Source organism: Myotis nattereri, assembly GCF_964212035.1.
Source record: "Myotis nattereri genome assembly, chromosome: 5".
In the NCBI taxonomy this organism is placed as follows: Eukaryota; Metazoa; Chordata; class Mammalia; order Chiroptera; family Vespertilionidae; genus Myotis; species Myotis nattereri.
Window position 1 is genome coordinate 62,852,790 of NC_138080.1, and position 15,399 is coordinate 62,868,188.

The 15,399-nt window shown below is 38.9% G+C and overlaps 1 protein-coding gene across 1 annotated transcript in view; it reads left to right on the plus strand.

Annotated features, from left to right (window-relative positions):
- Positions 1-15,399, plus strand: part of SLC7A11 (solute carrier family 7 member 11) — a 241,368-nt gene that overhangs the window by 65,385 nt on the left and 160,584 nt on the right. The window contains exon 12 of the mRNA XM_081093138.1: positions 1,275-1,452. Coding sequence (XP_080949264.1) covers positions 1,275-1,452 — 178 coding nt within the window. The remainder of the gene's footprint in view (positions 1-1,274; positions 1,453-15,399) is intronic.

A 15,399-nucleotide genomic window follows, 5' to 3' on the forward strand; every position in this document is an offset into this window, starting at 1 on the left:
GTATTAATAGAGGATGTTTGTTACGCTGGTTTTTCATGACATGTCCAATGACCTGATAAATACAAAGCATGGGATATTCTGATCTACCTTTATGCTGAACATTTGTGGACAGCCAGACTGAGAAAGAGTGATGCCGATACGTATGGAATTGTGTCACTCTTTAAAACTCTAAAATGGATGCCGCTGTACAAAATAGGCATTTTCAGTATTTTTAAAGGTTATGACTTATTACATTGCTCTTTTTTCTACATTATACACTCCAGAAGGAATAAAAATGTAAAATATGGAGGGAAAGCGAAGGTGTATGAACTTACCACTTAATCGAAAGCACAGTTCCCATAACTAAGCATTCCTTTGGGGGAGGGGGGTTGAAGAATACCCTCTCACCGGTCTCTTTCAGCCTCCAATGCTCAGAGATTGATTTGGCCTCACTGTTCATTTGCTTTGAAGAAATAACAGATCAGTTTGTCAGTTACGTTGTCAGAATTTGTTTCTAATTATATTCATTGCCTAATCCTGGCAACATCTTTATTAGCGGTCGAATAGGAGTTGGCCTGTTTTGTTCCTGTCCTCTCTTACTATGAATCTCCAACAGAAAATCAATTTTCCCTGAAAGGATTTAAGATGTAACTAGTAGCCCATGGTCTTAGCTCTACATTAAAGTGGACTCTAATCATAATTATCAAAGAGCTCATCTTTTAATACCAAAAACAGAAATTATAGTAGTACTTAAATCAGGACTTCTATAATGAAACACACATATTTATCCTTAGAGTTTTTTTCTATCCAAAGATTTTTTTTAAATTAAGGGAATATCTATAATAATAACAGTGTAATATGCTAATTAGACTGGACAACCAAACAACCTTTCAGATGTCCTTCCAGACGACCTTCCGGACAAAGCCGGGGCTGAGTGGGCCAAGACCCTTGCAAGAATTTCGTGCATCGGGCTGCTAGTGTTTAATATATTCTCTGTGTCCTTTAAAGAGACTTCACTACTGCCCAGCCAGCATGGCTCAGTGGTTGAGCATCGACCTATGAACCAGGAGATCATGATTCTATTCCTGGTCAGAGCACATGCTTGGGTTGTGGGCTTGATCCCCAGTAGAGGCATGCAGGAGGCAACTGATCAATGATTCCCTCTCATCATTGATGTTTCTATCTCTCTGGTTGTGTATGTCACCCAATGTCATGACTAATGGGCTCACCTTGGACCACTGTCCATCCCTTGCACTGTGTTAAAAGTGATTTTTTTTTTCTGTGCTGTGTTCCAGGTGCCGCTGTTTATCCCAGCTTTGTTTTCCTTCACGTGCTTCTTCATGGTTGCCCTCTCCCTCTATTCAGACCCCTTTAGTACGGGGATTGGCTTCATCCTCACACTGACTGGAGTCCCCGCATACTATCTCTTTATTATCTGGGACAAGAAGCCCAAGTGGTTTAGAAGACTGTCAGGTAAGTCTTTGAACCTTTTTATAGACCATGTTGTAGAAAATTCATCTATGTGTACACCCATGACACACATTTCTTAAAGTTCAAATTTATAAGTGGGACAGCTGCTAGTGTGAATGCGTTATTGCATTTCCATTAGAACTGGAAGAAAGAAAAGTGGAAGGATGTTTAAGGTGCAGCCACTGATGGCTTTCAGGGCAGGATTCGGTTGGGATGCTTAGTCACTTCTTAGGACAACGGCTTTCATAGGAAGAATTTTATCAGCATTTCTGAAAACGGTCTCATTGCTCTTATGAATCCTTTCCTAACCTGATTCCTTTTATTCTGGGTTGAATGCAGGTTAGTGATTCTATATCATAACAGACTACTTGATGAGTGATATGAGATTTGGTAGGGAGTTAGGCAGAGACCTGCAAAGGTCTTAAATATCATGATTACAACGCCACCCTATTTAATAGACATGGTAAGTCACACATGCGTCACAAGACCAGCGAGAACAAGGAAGAGAAGAATAACAGCTCTCATTTACCGTGTGATTCTATGGATTAGCACATACATGAGCTTATTTATTCTTTAAAACCTGTAGGCAGGAAAATTATTATTTCTATTTTATAGACTTTGAGTTATAGCATGGGAGAACTCACACCATTTCTTACACACCACATAGAGATTAGGTAGAAGAGCTAAAACTCAAACTCAGGCAGTTTTATGCTTTAGAAAAATCACCCTGGAGGCAGGGAGGCTGGGTTAGAGGGAGTCGAGGCTGAAGACAGAGAATAGAGGTTAGTTGACTCAGTAATCCTGACGAGGATGGAGAAGGGTCTGAACTCAGGTTGTCAGCAGGGTCCAAGGGAAAGGAAAGATATTAAAGAGGAAACGCCCACAGAGCTTGGTGACCAGGTAAGTTGGAGGAGAAAATAGTAGATCAGTAGGAGGAAGGGTGCTTAGGAAGGAACAGCCCCAGTGGGAAGCCCAGCCCTCTGTCCCAGACTCTGCCGAGGGAGCCCTTTTTCCCGCATCATCATCTCTCTTAATCCCCCACAAGATTCCGAGAGAGATGGTGTTACTCCTACAGCTGGGTGGGGAACTTGGGACTCAGGGAGTGGGGATTTTATTTTTGAGTGTACAGAATTTAAACCATTAAGCTAGGATTTGAATCCACATCTGCTGGATGGGGTGCCTGGGGGGACGAGAGAGAGGGGTCAAAAACACAACCCGAGAAGCAGATAGGTTCTTGCTGGTGAGTTTGGTGAGTTTAGAAAACAAGTTTTGTTCTCATTTGTTTTAATTTACTTATTTTATCATAATTAATTTTTTGAAGTTCAGCAAAAAGTTCAGAGAGATTTCTGGTAAAATGTGTTTATAAATATTGTCAGTGCTACTAAAAAATAAAATAAAATAACAATGTGGTATACATATTGAATCTCGAGTGTGCTACACGAACTCCTTCAGAAGGCAGTCATTTAAAATAGAGTTTTGCTACTATTCCTCTTTATTAGTTTTTAATTGGTATTTGGTGTCTTTAGAGCTTTTATATACTATTTATACTGAAATTTGTTTTCTAGCCGGCAACACTATTCCCCAAAGTGTTACTATGAAAATTAGGTTCTTTAAGGCTAACACAGGCACACTGATCGCCTTGCAGGGCATTTAATCTCTATTTCTTGTTAGATCACATTCATTTTCTGTAGAATGGTTTTAGTTATGTTTTTCCACTTGTAGGCAATGCAATTCTGAAAAAAAAAACAAGACTTGGTAAACAGTATTTACCATTAGGATTGCTCTCCTCGTTACCGATGTTCAGGACAGATTAATGCTCATCACGATGAGATCTGTGTCTATCTCAGATCCTGGCCAGAGACAGTTAAAACCCTTGAGCGCCATAGAAAACCAAGAGAATGCAGGAAGGAAGAGCTGGCAGCCGTAGTGTTGGACCACATCGAGAAGGGAGCACTGTGAAGGAGCAAATTCCTTGCTTGGTCCCATGTAGTGTTCCTCCTGTTTGTAGCCAGCCTACTGCAATACTTCTTTCCTTCGGCTAACATGTGCGTACTTCATACCACGTTTTTGCGAGTGCATGCCTATTGCTATGTTCCATGCTTGATCTTTCTTTGATGTCTTTTCCTGCTCATGTAATTTTCAAGTTTGGGGTTATTTTCTGTCTCTAGTGATGTTTTGGTCATCTCCAAGGACTCCAAATTTAGTGTCAGCCACTTGTGAACATAGCAACAATGTAGCAGCCCCATAATGATTGTTTGGTTCCCAAAAATGCCAGTAAGCCTCACCAAGGAACATGACAACTCTGCCGTTTAAACTGCGATCATTGTCACCCTTTATCTCTACAGCTGCCTTGAAAGCCTTTCCTCAATTTTGTTTTATTTTCCTTTTAGGCAGCATTCTTGTAATAAAGTAAAGTAAAAATTCATAGTATTTATTGCTGCAATAGCCAGTATTTTCCTCGCCTTTGGCCAAAACAGAACACTCACACACAGACACACAAAACAGTGGAGTCCTGATCCAGAACGTCACTGCTCCCCCCAGCCACCTCCTTGTCAGAGGCAAACTCCGTGTGAACTGGCGGCCAGAGAGCCTTGGGCAGTTAGTTCAGTGATTACAGATCCGGTTGTCTTGGTGGCTAACATTCTTTAGCCTCTGTATTATCATTTCTCTTTACCCGAACACACACGAGCCCATTAGCCCTGTGAAACGTCGGTAGATCAGAACACACCTCACTGAAGGTGCTTCCATAAAAAATGCGAGGCAACCGGACAGCTCTCAGAAAACGCTGAAAGGCTGCTCAGCCCAGCCAGCCAGGGCATGTGACGAACCCGAGGATGGGAGAGGTTCAGAGATTTGATGAATTCCTCTGGCCACAGGATGCCAGTATTGAACCACGTTCTGTTTGACAGAATTCCTAGGGTGAAATGAAGAGGGGCTCTTGAGGGACTAGACACACAGAAAGCTTTCTCCTGCCATCTGTGACAGCGTGCTTAATTCTCCTGGCCCTTTACGTATTTATTTGTTTATAGAAACACCAGCTTCTCACCCAAGGAAAATGGGGCAGAATAGCCACTGATATATTTAGCAGATAACTGGGTGATATCCAGCCCTGGCAAAACCCAGCCAGGCTCCCAGCAGCCACTTTACTTGACAGTCTGGGTTTATGAGCCAGACCCCGTCACGGCCGAGGGTGAGTGGGGTCACTGGAAGTTGGTCCCTGTTGCTCAGGGCGAGAGAGGAGGACAGCTGCATTTAAACAAAGTATCTGATTGTAGGGACCCATACTGGGCAGCACCAGCAGAATGACTGTATCCATCTCCGTGATGGTGACTAGGCAATGCCCCAGTCCTAAAAGCATATGCTGCTTACAGTGTGCTGCGGTGACTCCATTTATGATTCCTCAGTGAAAGCTGCTTAGTGCATTGGACAGATGCTTCATGCAGACTGCAGTGCCACATGTGAGATTAGTTAAGCTTGCCCACATTTCTTGGGGGCCCAAACCATCTTCATTGTAGGATAAAATGAGACCATCCATGTGAAAAGGTTTTGAGGTCTTTAAAAAAAAATAATATTATTCTAATCCCGACTTCTGGGGAAGATGGTTCTTGTGCTAGTATTTCACGACTTCTGGCAGTAGTTCCTGTGATTGTACCAGGTGTGGTTGGGAAATCAGATTCTGCAAGGTCAGTTGTTTCAACTGGTTTCAGGAATACCTACTGAATATGAAAGGTAAAACTGAAAATACAATTGCTGTTTGGTCTTGTATCTTGTAGTTACTGTAAACAGCAAATACAGACTCACTGGCTCTACTTTATTAAAAAAAAATAGTATCATGGTTGATTCTCCACAAAGCCGAAGGACTTACATGAGCACGAGTGTAATTGAATGCCACACGCCTGGGCTTTCCTGCAAGCAGGAAGCTTCCTCAGAGGCTTACTTGTGTTTGTTGAGACCCCATCTAACAGCATAGCTGTAGATAACCTAGAAGAAAAAGTTGGTGTGGCTCAAATAGCTACTCAGAGCCCAAATCAGCCACTCCATCCAAACCTCCATAACGATGAAGATTATCCAAATCTTGAGCATAAAAAAGCCACAGGAAACCTAGGAGTGGCTGAATGTGGAAGAAGAGAAAGGAAGGTGTGAAGAACTAGAAGAGAGTGTTGGCCCCAGATATGCTATTGAATAGAAGATCTAGACTGAACACTCAGGAAGGAGAATGTCACACTAGAAAGCATCAGGGTCCCAGCACTGCTCTCCCTTTGTCTAGACCCAATGCAGGGTTGTGACCCGGGTAAGCAAGTTGGCTAAGAAAGCAAAGGGCTGATGGTCCCCGAATAGAGAAACACACTTTGGAAGAAGCTTCTGTTTGGACATGGAGGAGCAGATTAAAAAGTCAGTTATTAAAAAAAGAAGAAAGGAAAATCTCAGTAGATAAATGCATGGACACACACACACGGCAGTTGTGGAGATAGTTCAGCTAGCTACAGCAGACTTCTCCAGTGAGGAAAAAAGGGTTGATGAGGATGTCAATTTAACCCCACTGTTTTTGCATTTGACCACTGCAGACAACTACAACCCTTGTTTCACCTTATCAGATGACTCTAGCTCCTTCTCTGCCTATAAAGCCACCTCTTCCTGCTTTTGATTGACACTTTTCTTCTATTTGTTTTTCTAGGATAATCTTACCATTTCCCTTTCCTGTAAGCATGGAGTTTTATTGCTCTTGAGTGTTCCCTTGTGCTTCATGTACATCTCAATGTAGAATGGACTGTGACAAAATATAATTTATTTGCAAAACATTTACATAGAGTTTACCATTTGCCAGAACTGTGCTGGGCCCTGTATCATCAATGGATAGTATAAAAATCAGTATGCTGAGGAAAACAACTGTTACAAAGCAAATGATGGTATTAAACATTGCTTGGAAGGGACTATACAGGTGACAAGTCATAAAAGAGGAGAAATGCTATATGTCTAGATGAGAGATGATCTGGGTCTGAAGCCACCAGAATGACATGGTAGGCTTGAGTGGCTCCAGGGCCGTGGTCGGCAAACTGTGGCTCGCCAGCCACATGCAACTTTTAGCCCATTGAGTGTGGCTCCTCCTAAGCCTCAGGAGTATCCTAATTAGGTTAATAACAATGTACCTACCTATATAGTTTAAGTTTAAAAAATTTGGCTCTCAAAAGAAATTTCAATCGTTGTACTGTTGATATTTGGCTCTGCTGACTAATGAGTTTGCCGACCACTGCTCCAGGGCCAGTAGTAGTTTAAAGAGGTTCTGTAGAGGTTGATTACAAAGATAAGAAGTGACCAAGAAGTAATGTCCTGGGAAACCAGTCACAGAGTTCAAGGACTACCAAGATAAAATGACCTTAGAAATGATCTAGTCTAGTGGTTTCTACACTCTAGTGACTAGTCTATCTGAATCACAAATTTCTAGGCTCCACCTTCAGTTTCCAATGCAGTGGTTCTAGGGTGGGGTTGTAAAGATGCTTTTTGAATATGATAGCTGGTCTGCAGAATACACTCTGAGAACCACAGACCGAGTCCAAGTCCCTCATTCTTCTTTGTTAAATTAATTTATTTTTATTGAGATACTAGAGACCCAGTTCATGAATTCGTGCACGCATGGGGGCCAGCTGGGGGAAGGGTCCCCAGGCGGTTGGCAGGCTGGCCCCACCCCCTGGTCGAACTCCAGTCGAACTCCCGGTCAAGGGAACAATTTACTTATTACTCTTTTATTATTGGCATATAACATTGTGTATGTTAAAAGTGTAAAATATGTTGGTTTGATAATTTATATACTGCAATAAGATTACTACAATAGCGTTAGCTAGCAATAGCTTTATTATGTCATGTATTTATCATTTCTTTTTTGTGTGTGTTGAGAATAGTTAAGATTTAGTGTCTGAGCAACTTTTATAATATGGTACATTGACAATAATCACTATAGCATGCATTACATAGAACTTATTTATTTACTAGTTTTAAGTCTGCATCCTTAACATCTCCCCAATTCCCCCACTCCCTATCCCCTTATCATCAACATTCTACTCTGTCTTTACATGTGTTCAGTTTGTTTAGATTCCACACACAAGTTATTTCATGCAGTATTTGTCTTTGTCTGATTTATCTCACTTAGCATGATGTCTTTATTTTTTTTAAATATATATTTTTATTGATTTCAGAAAGGAAGGGAGGAGAGAGATAGAAACATCAATGATGAGAGAGAATCATTGATTGGCTGCCTCCTGCACATCCCCCAACTGGGAACCGAGCCAGCAACCCAGGCATATGCCCTTGACCGGAATCGAACCCATGACCCTTCAGTCCTCAGGCCAACGCTCTATCCACTGAGCCAAGCTGGCTAGGGCAGCATGATGTCTTTAATGTCCACTCATGTTTTTGCAAATGGCAGGATTTCCTTCTCTCTCATGGTTAAATAATATTTCACTGTTTGTATGTGTGTCACATCTTCACTCATTTGTTGATGGACACTTGTGCTGTTTCCAAATCTTACATATTGTGAATAATGCTTCAATGAACATGAGTGGGCAAATATCCCTCCAAGATACTGATTTCAGTTCCTTTGGATACATACTCAGGAATAGGATTGCTGGGTCATATAGAAGTACTATTTTTAATTTTTTGAGGAACACACATACTGTTTTTCATATGGCTGTTCCAATTTACATTCTCACCAACAATGCATAAGGGTTCCCTTTTCTTCTTATCCTTGCCAACATTTGATATCTCTTGGCCTTTTTAAAATATTTTTTGGAAGAATATGAATTTCTTTTTTATTGTCTCTCTTATGTAAGGGTTTGGTTTGAATGTTCTAGGCCAGCAGGCCTCTATGCTCCACTTAACCATCAGGAACCCTGGTCCCTTCATCCCCTGGGGCAGTGCCACTTAAAGTATGGACTGCAAACAAGTCTAGCACATGAACTGCTTGGTAACAGTACTATGAACTGAGTCATAACATCCTAACATACGTAAGGTAACATCTCATTGTGGTTTTGTTTTGCATTTTTTTTTGACGATTAGTGATGTTGAACAACTTTGTGTATGTCTGTTGACCATTTGTATATCTTCTTTGGAAAAAGGTCTATTCAGGACTTTTGCCCACTTTTTAAATTGGATTATTTCTTTTTCTGCTATTGATTTATCTGACTTTGTCATATATTTTGGAAGTATGCTTTGCTAATATTTTCTTACATTCTGTAACTTGTCTTTTCAACTTATTGTTTCCTTTGCTCGGCAGAGGCTTTTAGTTTAATGTAGTCATAATTGTTTTACTTTTTGTTGCCTGTGCTTTGGTGACTTAACCAAGAAATCATTGCCTAGATCAGTGGTCAGCAAACTGGCCCCTTGAGTGTGGCTCTTCCACAAAATACCACGTGCGGGCGCACACGTACAGTGCGATTGAAACTTTGTGGCCCATGCCACGGGGCCAAAGAGCCGCATGTGGCTCGCGAGCCCCAGTTTGCTGACCACTGGCCTAGATCAATGTCAAGGACCTTTCCCCCTGTGTTTTCTTCTAGAAGTTTTGTGGTTTCAAGTCTTACATTAAAATTTTTGGTTCATTTCAAGTTAATTTTTGAGTGATATAAGGCAAGGATTGTTTCATTTTTTTCTTGTATGTGGATATCCAGTTTTATGTCCTTTCCCTATTGTGTGTTCTTGGTACCCTTCTCAAAAATAAGTTAATTATATAGGGAGGTTTGTGTATCAGTTCTCTATTTTGTTCTACTAAGTTATGTGTCTATTTTTATGCCAGGACCATACTATTTTGATTACTATAGCTTTGCATTATAGCTTGAAATTAGGTATCATGATGCCTCCAGGTTTGTTCTTTCTCAGTATAGCTTTAGTTATTTGGGGTCTTTTGTGGTTTCAAACAAATTTTATGACAAGTTTTCTACTTATATTAGAAATGCCATTGGAATTTTGATCAGGATTGCACTGAATCTATAGATCATGTTGGGTCTAATGTACATTTTCTCAATATTAATTCTTTCAATCCTGGAACACAAAATATTTTTCTATTTCTTTGTGTCTTCTTTTATCTCTTTTATCAGTGTCTTATAGTTTTCATCTCCTTGATGAAGTTTCTTTCAAGTATTTTTTTGTTTTCAATGCTATTGTAAATAGGATCACTTTCTTAATTTCTCTTTTAGACAATTTGTTGTTAGTGTTCAGACATGCTAGTGATTCCTGTATGTTGATTTATACCCTGCAATTTTACATAATTCATTCATTACTTCTGACATTTTTTAGTGGCTTCTTTAGGATTTTCTATATATAAGATGTCATCTGTGAACAGAGATAATTTTACTTCTTCCTCTCTGATACAGATATCTTGTACTTCTTTTTCTACTTAATTGCTAATTGCTCTGGCTAGGATACCAGTACTATGATGAGCCATCCTTATATTTCTGAGATAAATCCCACTTGATCATGGTGAATGAGCCTTTAACATGTTGTTGAATCTGGTTTTCTAATATTTCGCTGATAATGTTTTCAGCCATATTAATCAAAAAAGTATTGGTGTTCATTCTTCATGTTTGGTAGAACTCACCAGTGAAACCATCTGTTCCTGAGCTTTTCTGTATTGGGAAAAATTGATGGGTTTGAGCCTTGAGCTGCCTGGGAAGTGGGGCCGGGGTAGTAACAGTGCCCCTAGCAATAATGGGTCAGAGCCAGTACCTGGGACCCAGGGGGCAGGGCTTGGGGAAGCAAGCGCTATTTCAACAATGACAGTTCAGAGTCTTGACCAGGATGGAGGGAGAGGAGGGTGAGGGAGCACCAACACAGCCCTAAATAATGGCAGGCAAAGTGTTACTCGGGACCCCGGGGGCTGGACTCAGCAGGGGAAGCTGCCTCAGTAATGCTGGGAAAATGCCTGACCTGGGCCCAGTTGGGCAAAGAGAAGTGGCAGCTCAGGTCTTGTGTATGGAAAGATGCTGTGGCACCCAGTCCCTGAGAATGGGGCACAGCAACCAGGGAAGCTGAGGCCATCTCACTTCAGCAACAGCTCCAGCATCTGAGAATAGATACAGAGGTGGGGGCGCTCCAGGCTGCTCCATCAGGGGATCAGCATGTTCAAGACTGTGGGAGACCTCTCTAGCAAAAGTTGCAAATGTCCACACTGGTGCGGTTTGCTGGGGTTCTCAGGCTCTCTTTCTCTGGGAACTTTCTTAGATCTCTGGCTGTGGAATGCAGTGATGTAGGCAAAATACTTTTCTTACTTAACTATGTGGCCATCCTTGATTTCTGAGCTCTGCCAGGTTTTTGCTGCATTTTTGTTGTTGTCTAGACTCTAGAGCTTTTCCTGAGCTATTTTCTTCCATTTGTAGATATTTATTGTCCTTGTTTTCTTAAGGCGGTGATGAGCATTGGGACCTTCTAGCCTTTTAGTTTGCTGATGTCACTCCCAAGTCCCTCATTCCTATAGATGAGACAAATGAGGTCCTGGGAGATGAAATGTTTTGCTCAATAATACACTACAAGTTTGAGACTGGAAATTTTATTCTGATTCTTCTCTTGATTTTGCTGAGGAATTGATTGTAATCTCATAGGTACAAAAACAAAGCAATTTAAAACTGAATATGAAATGTGTTTTTGAACAGTTATTTACATCTTGATCCTATTGTCTCAGAATATTTTCAGCCTCCCGATTCATAAATAAAAGTCCTTATTTTAATAGAAAGTATTAACATATTCTTCTGAGATGTCATCATGGGAAGTTATAGAAGTGACATACATTAATTGAGCATGATAGGATTCTAATGAAGTAAATAATTCTTGTAAGTGCTCTATGAAATAGTTGTGTGTTTTCAGTATTCCCAAATAATTCACATTTTGCTGTTTTTTTATGTATTTCTGATTTCTGTACCTTTTTAATTTTTCTTCATTATTTCTTTGTAGGCAGAATAACCAGAACATTACAAATAATACTGGAAGTTGTACCAGAAGAAGATTGTCATAAATTATAAATTAATGCATTTGAAATCTTGGCAATCTATCCTTGGCTTTGTTTCTGCCCAAAGGGCTGAAACAAAGTATGGACATTCACTTCATTTTATGAAAATCCAGAGGACTGCGGCTTTGGTGATGGAATAAAGGAGTCAGTCATTTTTATTCAGATCTTTTAATGTATTCAAACTGGTTTCTAAGAAATTTAGTTATAACTCCATGTAATTGTAGAAAGCTGATATGCAGCTCTACCATGAGTTCACGTGATTCTACCTGTTGAGGTGAGGGGAAAAGACTGCGGGATGGACAATTACCTCAGTGGTCTTTCTCTGTAACATATCATGGCTAAGAAACTTCAAATTGAAGACTGAGGTGTTTTCTGTATATATAGGTTTTGTAAAAACATTTTTTACCTACTATAGAAGGCCATACTGTGAAAAGTGTTTTCTATTCTTCTAGAGAAAGAACAAAAAAAGCGTACGTCAACACTATGGACAGAGGAAAGAAAGAAATTTATGTTACATGGGCATTGCATTGCTTCCCCTTTGGTGCCAACTTAGATGTCACTCATCTTTTAAGGGTTAATACTAACAGCATTGTGAACAAAGGACAGAGGGGGTATGCCTAACTTTAATAAATACATTAAAGAAGAGCTTCTAGGAGCTATTGTTTACAAATTCAGGAATTATGTTTGTATAAAAATCATTGAGAATATGTTGGGATATATTTTTTTCACTCCTCATCAGGAAGCTTTGTGGTTGTCTGACATTTTGTTTTCATGGCAGCCCATTTGATCAGGAAAGGATGTAAGTAACATCCTTCTTACAGCAAAGCAATAGTCAATTTGGTATTAAATCCTTTTAAGCACCATTACCTGTTTCACAAATAACTTGCCCTTGATAAATATATCTAAATATGTGCATTTTCAAATCTTCAAATTAAAATACCAATGTTAAAACAGAAATCACCAAGAAAGAAAATGCCCAAAATATTATACCTAACCCTATAATCATATCTATGTGCAATGATAGCAATTCTGGACAATATTTTTAGTTTATAGTTATTTTTACATGGTGATGAATTTTGACAGGTTCTACATTTCCTAATTGTATTTTATATTGTTAAAATATCTCTTCAGATAAAACTGTGCAGATCAATTAGGAAATGACATATATTTACATAAAAATTGAGGAAGAAATGCCACTGCTAAATAAGATTCACAACTGATGTTTTAAAAATTTTTCCACTTCTATATCTAGGTTTTGTCAATAATTTGTTCACCTTAATTATCATTTAATCTGCAAAAGAGATAACTGGTAACAGACTCACTAAAAGAAATAGAAATTGTGCATGCATGTGTATATCCAGACAGGTGTTATTATGCTAGGTTCAGAAGCTATTGTGCAATTTTCTAATGATAGTAATATCATGATGACATTTGTTAACTGTTATTTACACACATCTAAGGTTAAGTAGTTCATCATAGCCAGAGTTATGTTTCATCCTTTAATTTTTGTCCATTTGAAAATAAGAATTTTTGAAAAGAATTACACCGGTTAAAATCATTCAGAGAAGATGTAGAGCCCACAGACAATTGACAAAGTAGTAATGATATTTCATGATTTGAGACAATTCCAATTCAAAAATTTCAATTTTTTCTCTTGATAACATTTAAAATATATCCAAGATTGACATTTCTTAAAGAAACCTACTGTTTGGGTCTATAAGTGAATTCATAGGGTTTTCAAAGTTGATGTGTAGTCTCTACTTCCTATATCCATTTAGCCATATCTCTTCCCATTATATTGTTGCTGGAGGTATTGCAATCGAGGTCCATATAACCTAAACCAGAAAACTCTTCTTGGATTTTTATGTAATGAGAAAAAAGGTAGAGTCTCATGGAGAGAGGTTTGTGTGGTTCTTGATTATTCCGAGGTTAATGTTCTTATAGCAACAGATAGGTCTCTGCATTTTATTTATTTGTTTATTTTAGGTTCTAATTTCTCTTTAAATATACCATTGAACTGTCTAAATAGAATACATATTCATTATTCTTTCATCATATCAAAATGAGTTTTCCTTACTAAATTTCTAATACCATTGTAATACCATTTTAACCAGACAGAAAGTCAGTCAGTAATTTTTAAAGAAAATAATGGAGATTATTAAACTTTAACTTATTTTTAGGCTAATCATGACAAAACATGTTTTCTGTGGTTGGGGAGTCAATATTCATAATTGTTATTCACAATTGTATCATATCCTAGGAAAGGTGGCTGACTCCAGACCACACATAAATGTTAGGTGTGTGCACGCACACGTGCTATGTGCTTGTACAGTATCTCCCCCCAGCCCCACTGGCACAAAACTAGGACAATTATTAGGATATGGTAGAAATGCATGACAGTTTATCTAACACTAAAACAACTACGTTGAAAAAAATTTCCAGATTGTCTTATGTGTCTGGTAAAATTATTTCCCCAATTGCCATCCTATATAATAAAAGCCTAATATGCTAAGTATCTGGTCATCCGGTTGTCCATACAACCAATCAAAGCGTAATATGCTAATGATATGCTAAGGCCACTCAATTGCTCACTATGATGTGCACTGATCACCAGGGGGCAGGCACTTGAACCAGTAGGTTAGCTTGCTGCTGGGGTCCAGTGGATTGGAACTGAATGAGACTGGCCATACATGCCCTGGAGCCCTCCTCCAGTCCCTCCCGGCTGGCCAACCTCCTGCGTCCCTCCCAGCCCAACTGGTGGGGTCCCTCGGCCTGTACCCTCTTGCAATCTGGGACCCCTCAGGAGATGTCAGAGAGCCAGTTTCAGCCCAATCCTGCAGGCCAGGCCGAGGGACCCCACTGGTAAACGAATTCATGCACCAGGCCTCTAGTTTAAAATATCAACAGATGGTTAACATTCCATTGTATCACTCAATGGAATTCTCCATGCACTGTAATCAGTCTTCAGGAAAATCAATATTTTATCTCTATTAGCAAACAAATGTAATGATAACTAAGAAAGGGAGCATCTTTGACCTATAGTTGATTTCTTATTGAGGTATATGTTATGAAAAGATAGAAAACTGAAGTTCAGAGTGGCAGGAAATGAAAGTAGTAAATGATTGGAGGTAACAATATTTTGGTGTAATTTATTATGCAGTGTAGTGAGAGAAATATTAAAAATTCAGTGCCTGCTGCACATAGGTGGACATCCTGAGAAGCTAATGAAACTTAAGCTTCAGTGCTGCTCACTTACACATGCCCCTTCCAATTTTGCATGTACCTAATTTTGCATTAGGAATTATGTATTAATTTTCTTGAAGAAAATCAGCAAAATTGTATATACTTCTGGCCCTACAAAATCAAATACCCCTTTGGTTAAGGTAAAAAACTTCCACTGCTTTTTCTGTTAGAAATAACATGGCGTATTTATAAGATATACTTTTAAATAAGGTTGTGAATTAGTTAAAGTATCTACTAGTATATATAAATGACTTTCTCATAATATACATTATATGATATATAAGGAGAGAGTTTCACCTTTCACATATTTGTCAGTTCTAAATAATAGAAAAACAATAAATAGGATTTTAATTGTAGCTCTTTTTTTTTAGGTTGGCTGAAAATATAGAGAGATTTGGAATTTGAATGCAGATGAGTCAAGAAATTTAATGTTACTTAAATATAATTTTGCTTCATTTTACCCTATATGATGGGCTATATGTCGGTGCTGATAATGTCTACAGGGTTACATTTGACTTTCCTAACCAAAGTCAGGAATTAAGCACATCATTGTGTAATTGGCAACAAGCTCATGGTGGATATAAATTAGAGTAGATAATGAGTCATTTTGACAGCTTCTGTTTACATTATTTATATATAGATAATAGAATTACTACCTATAATGTTTTTAGGATAATTTTCTTATAAACGGCATTTTTAATCTTTTCCATCATATATCA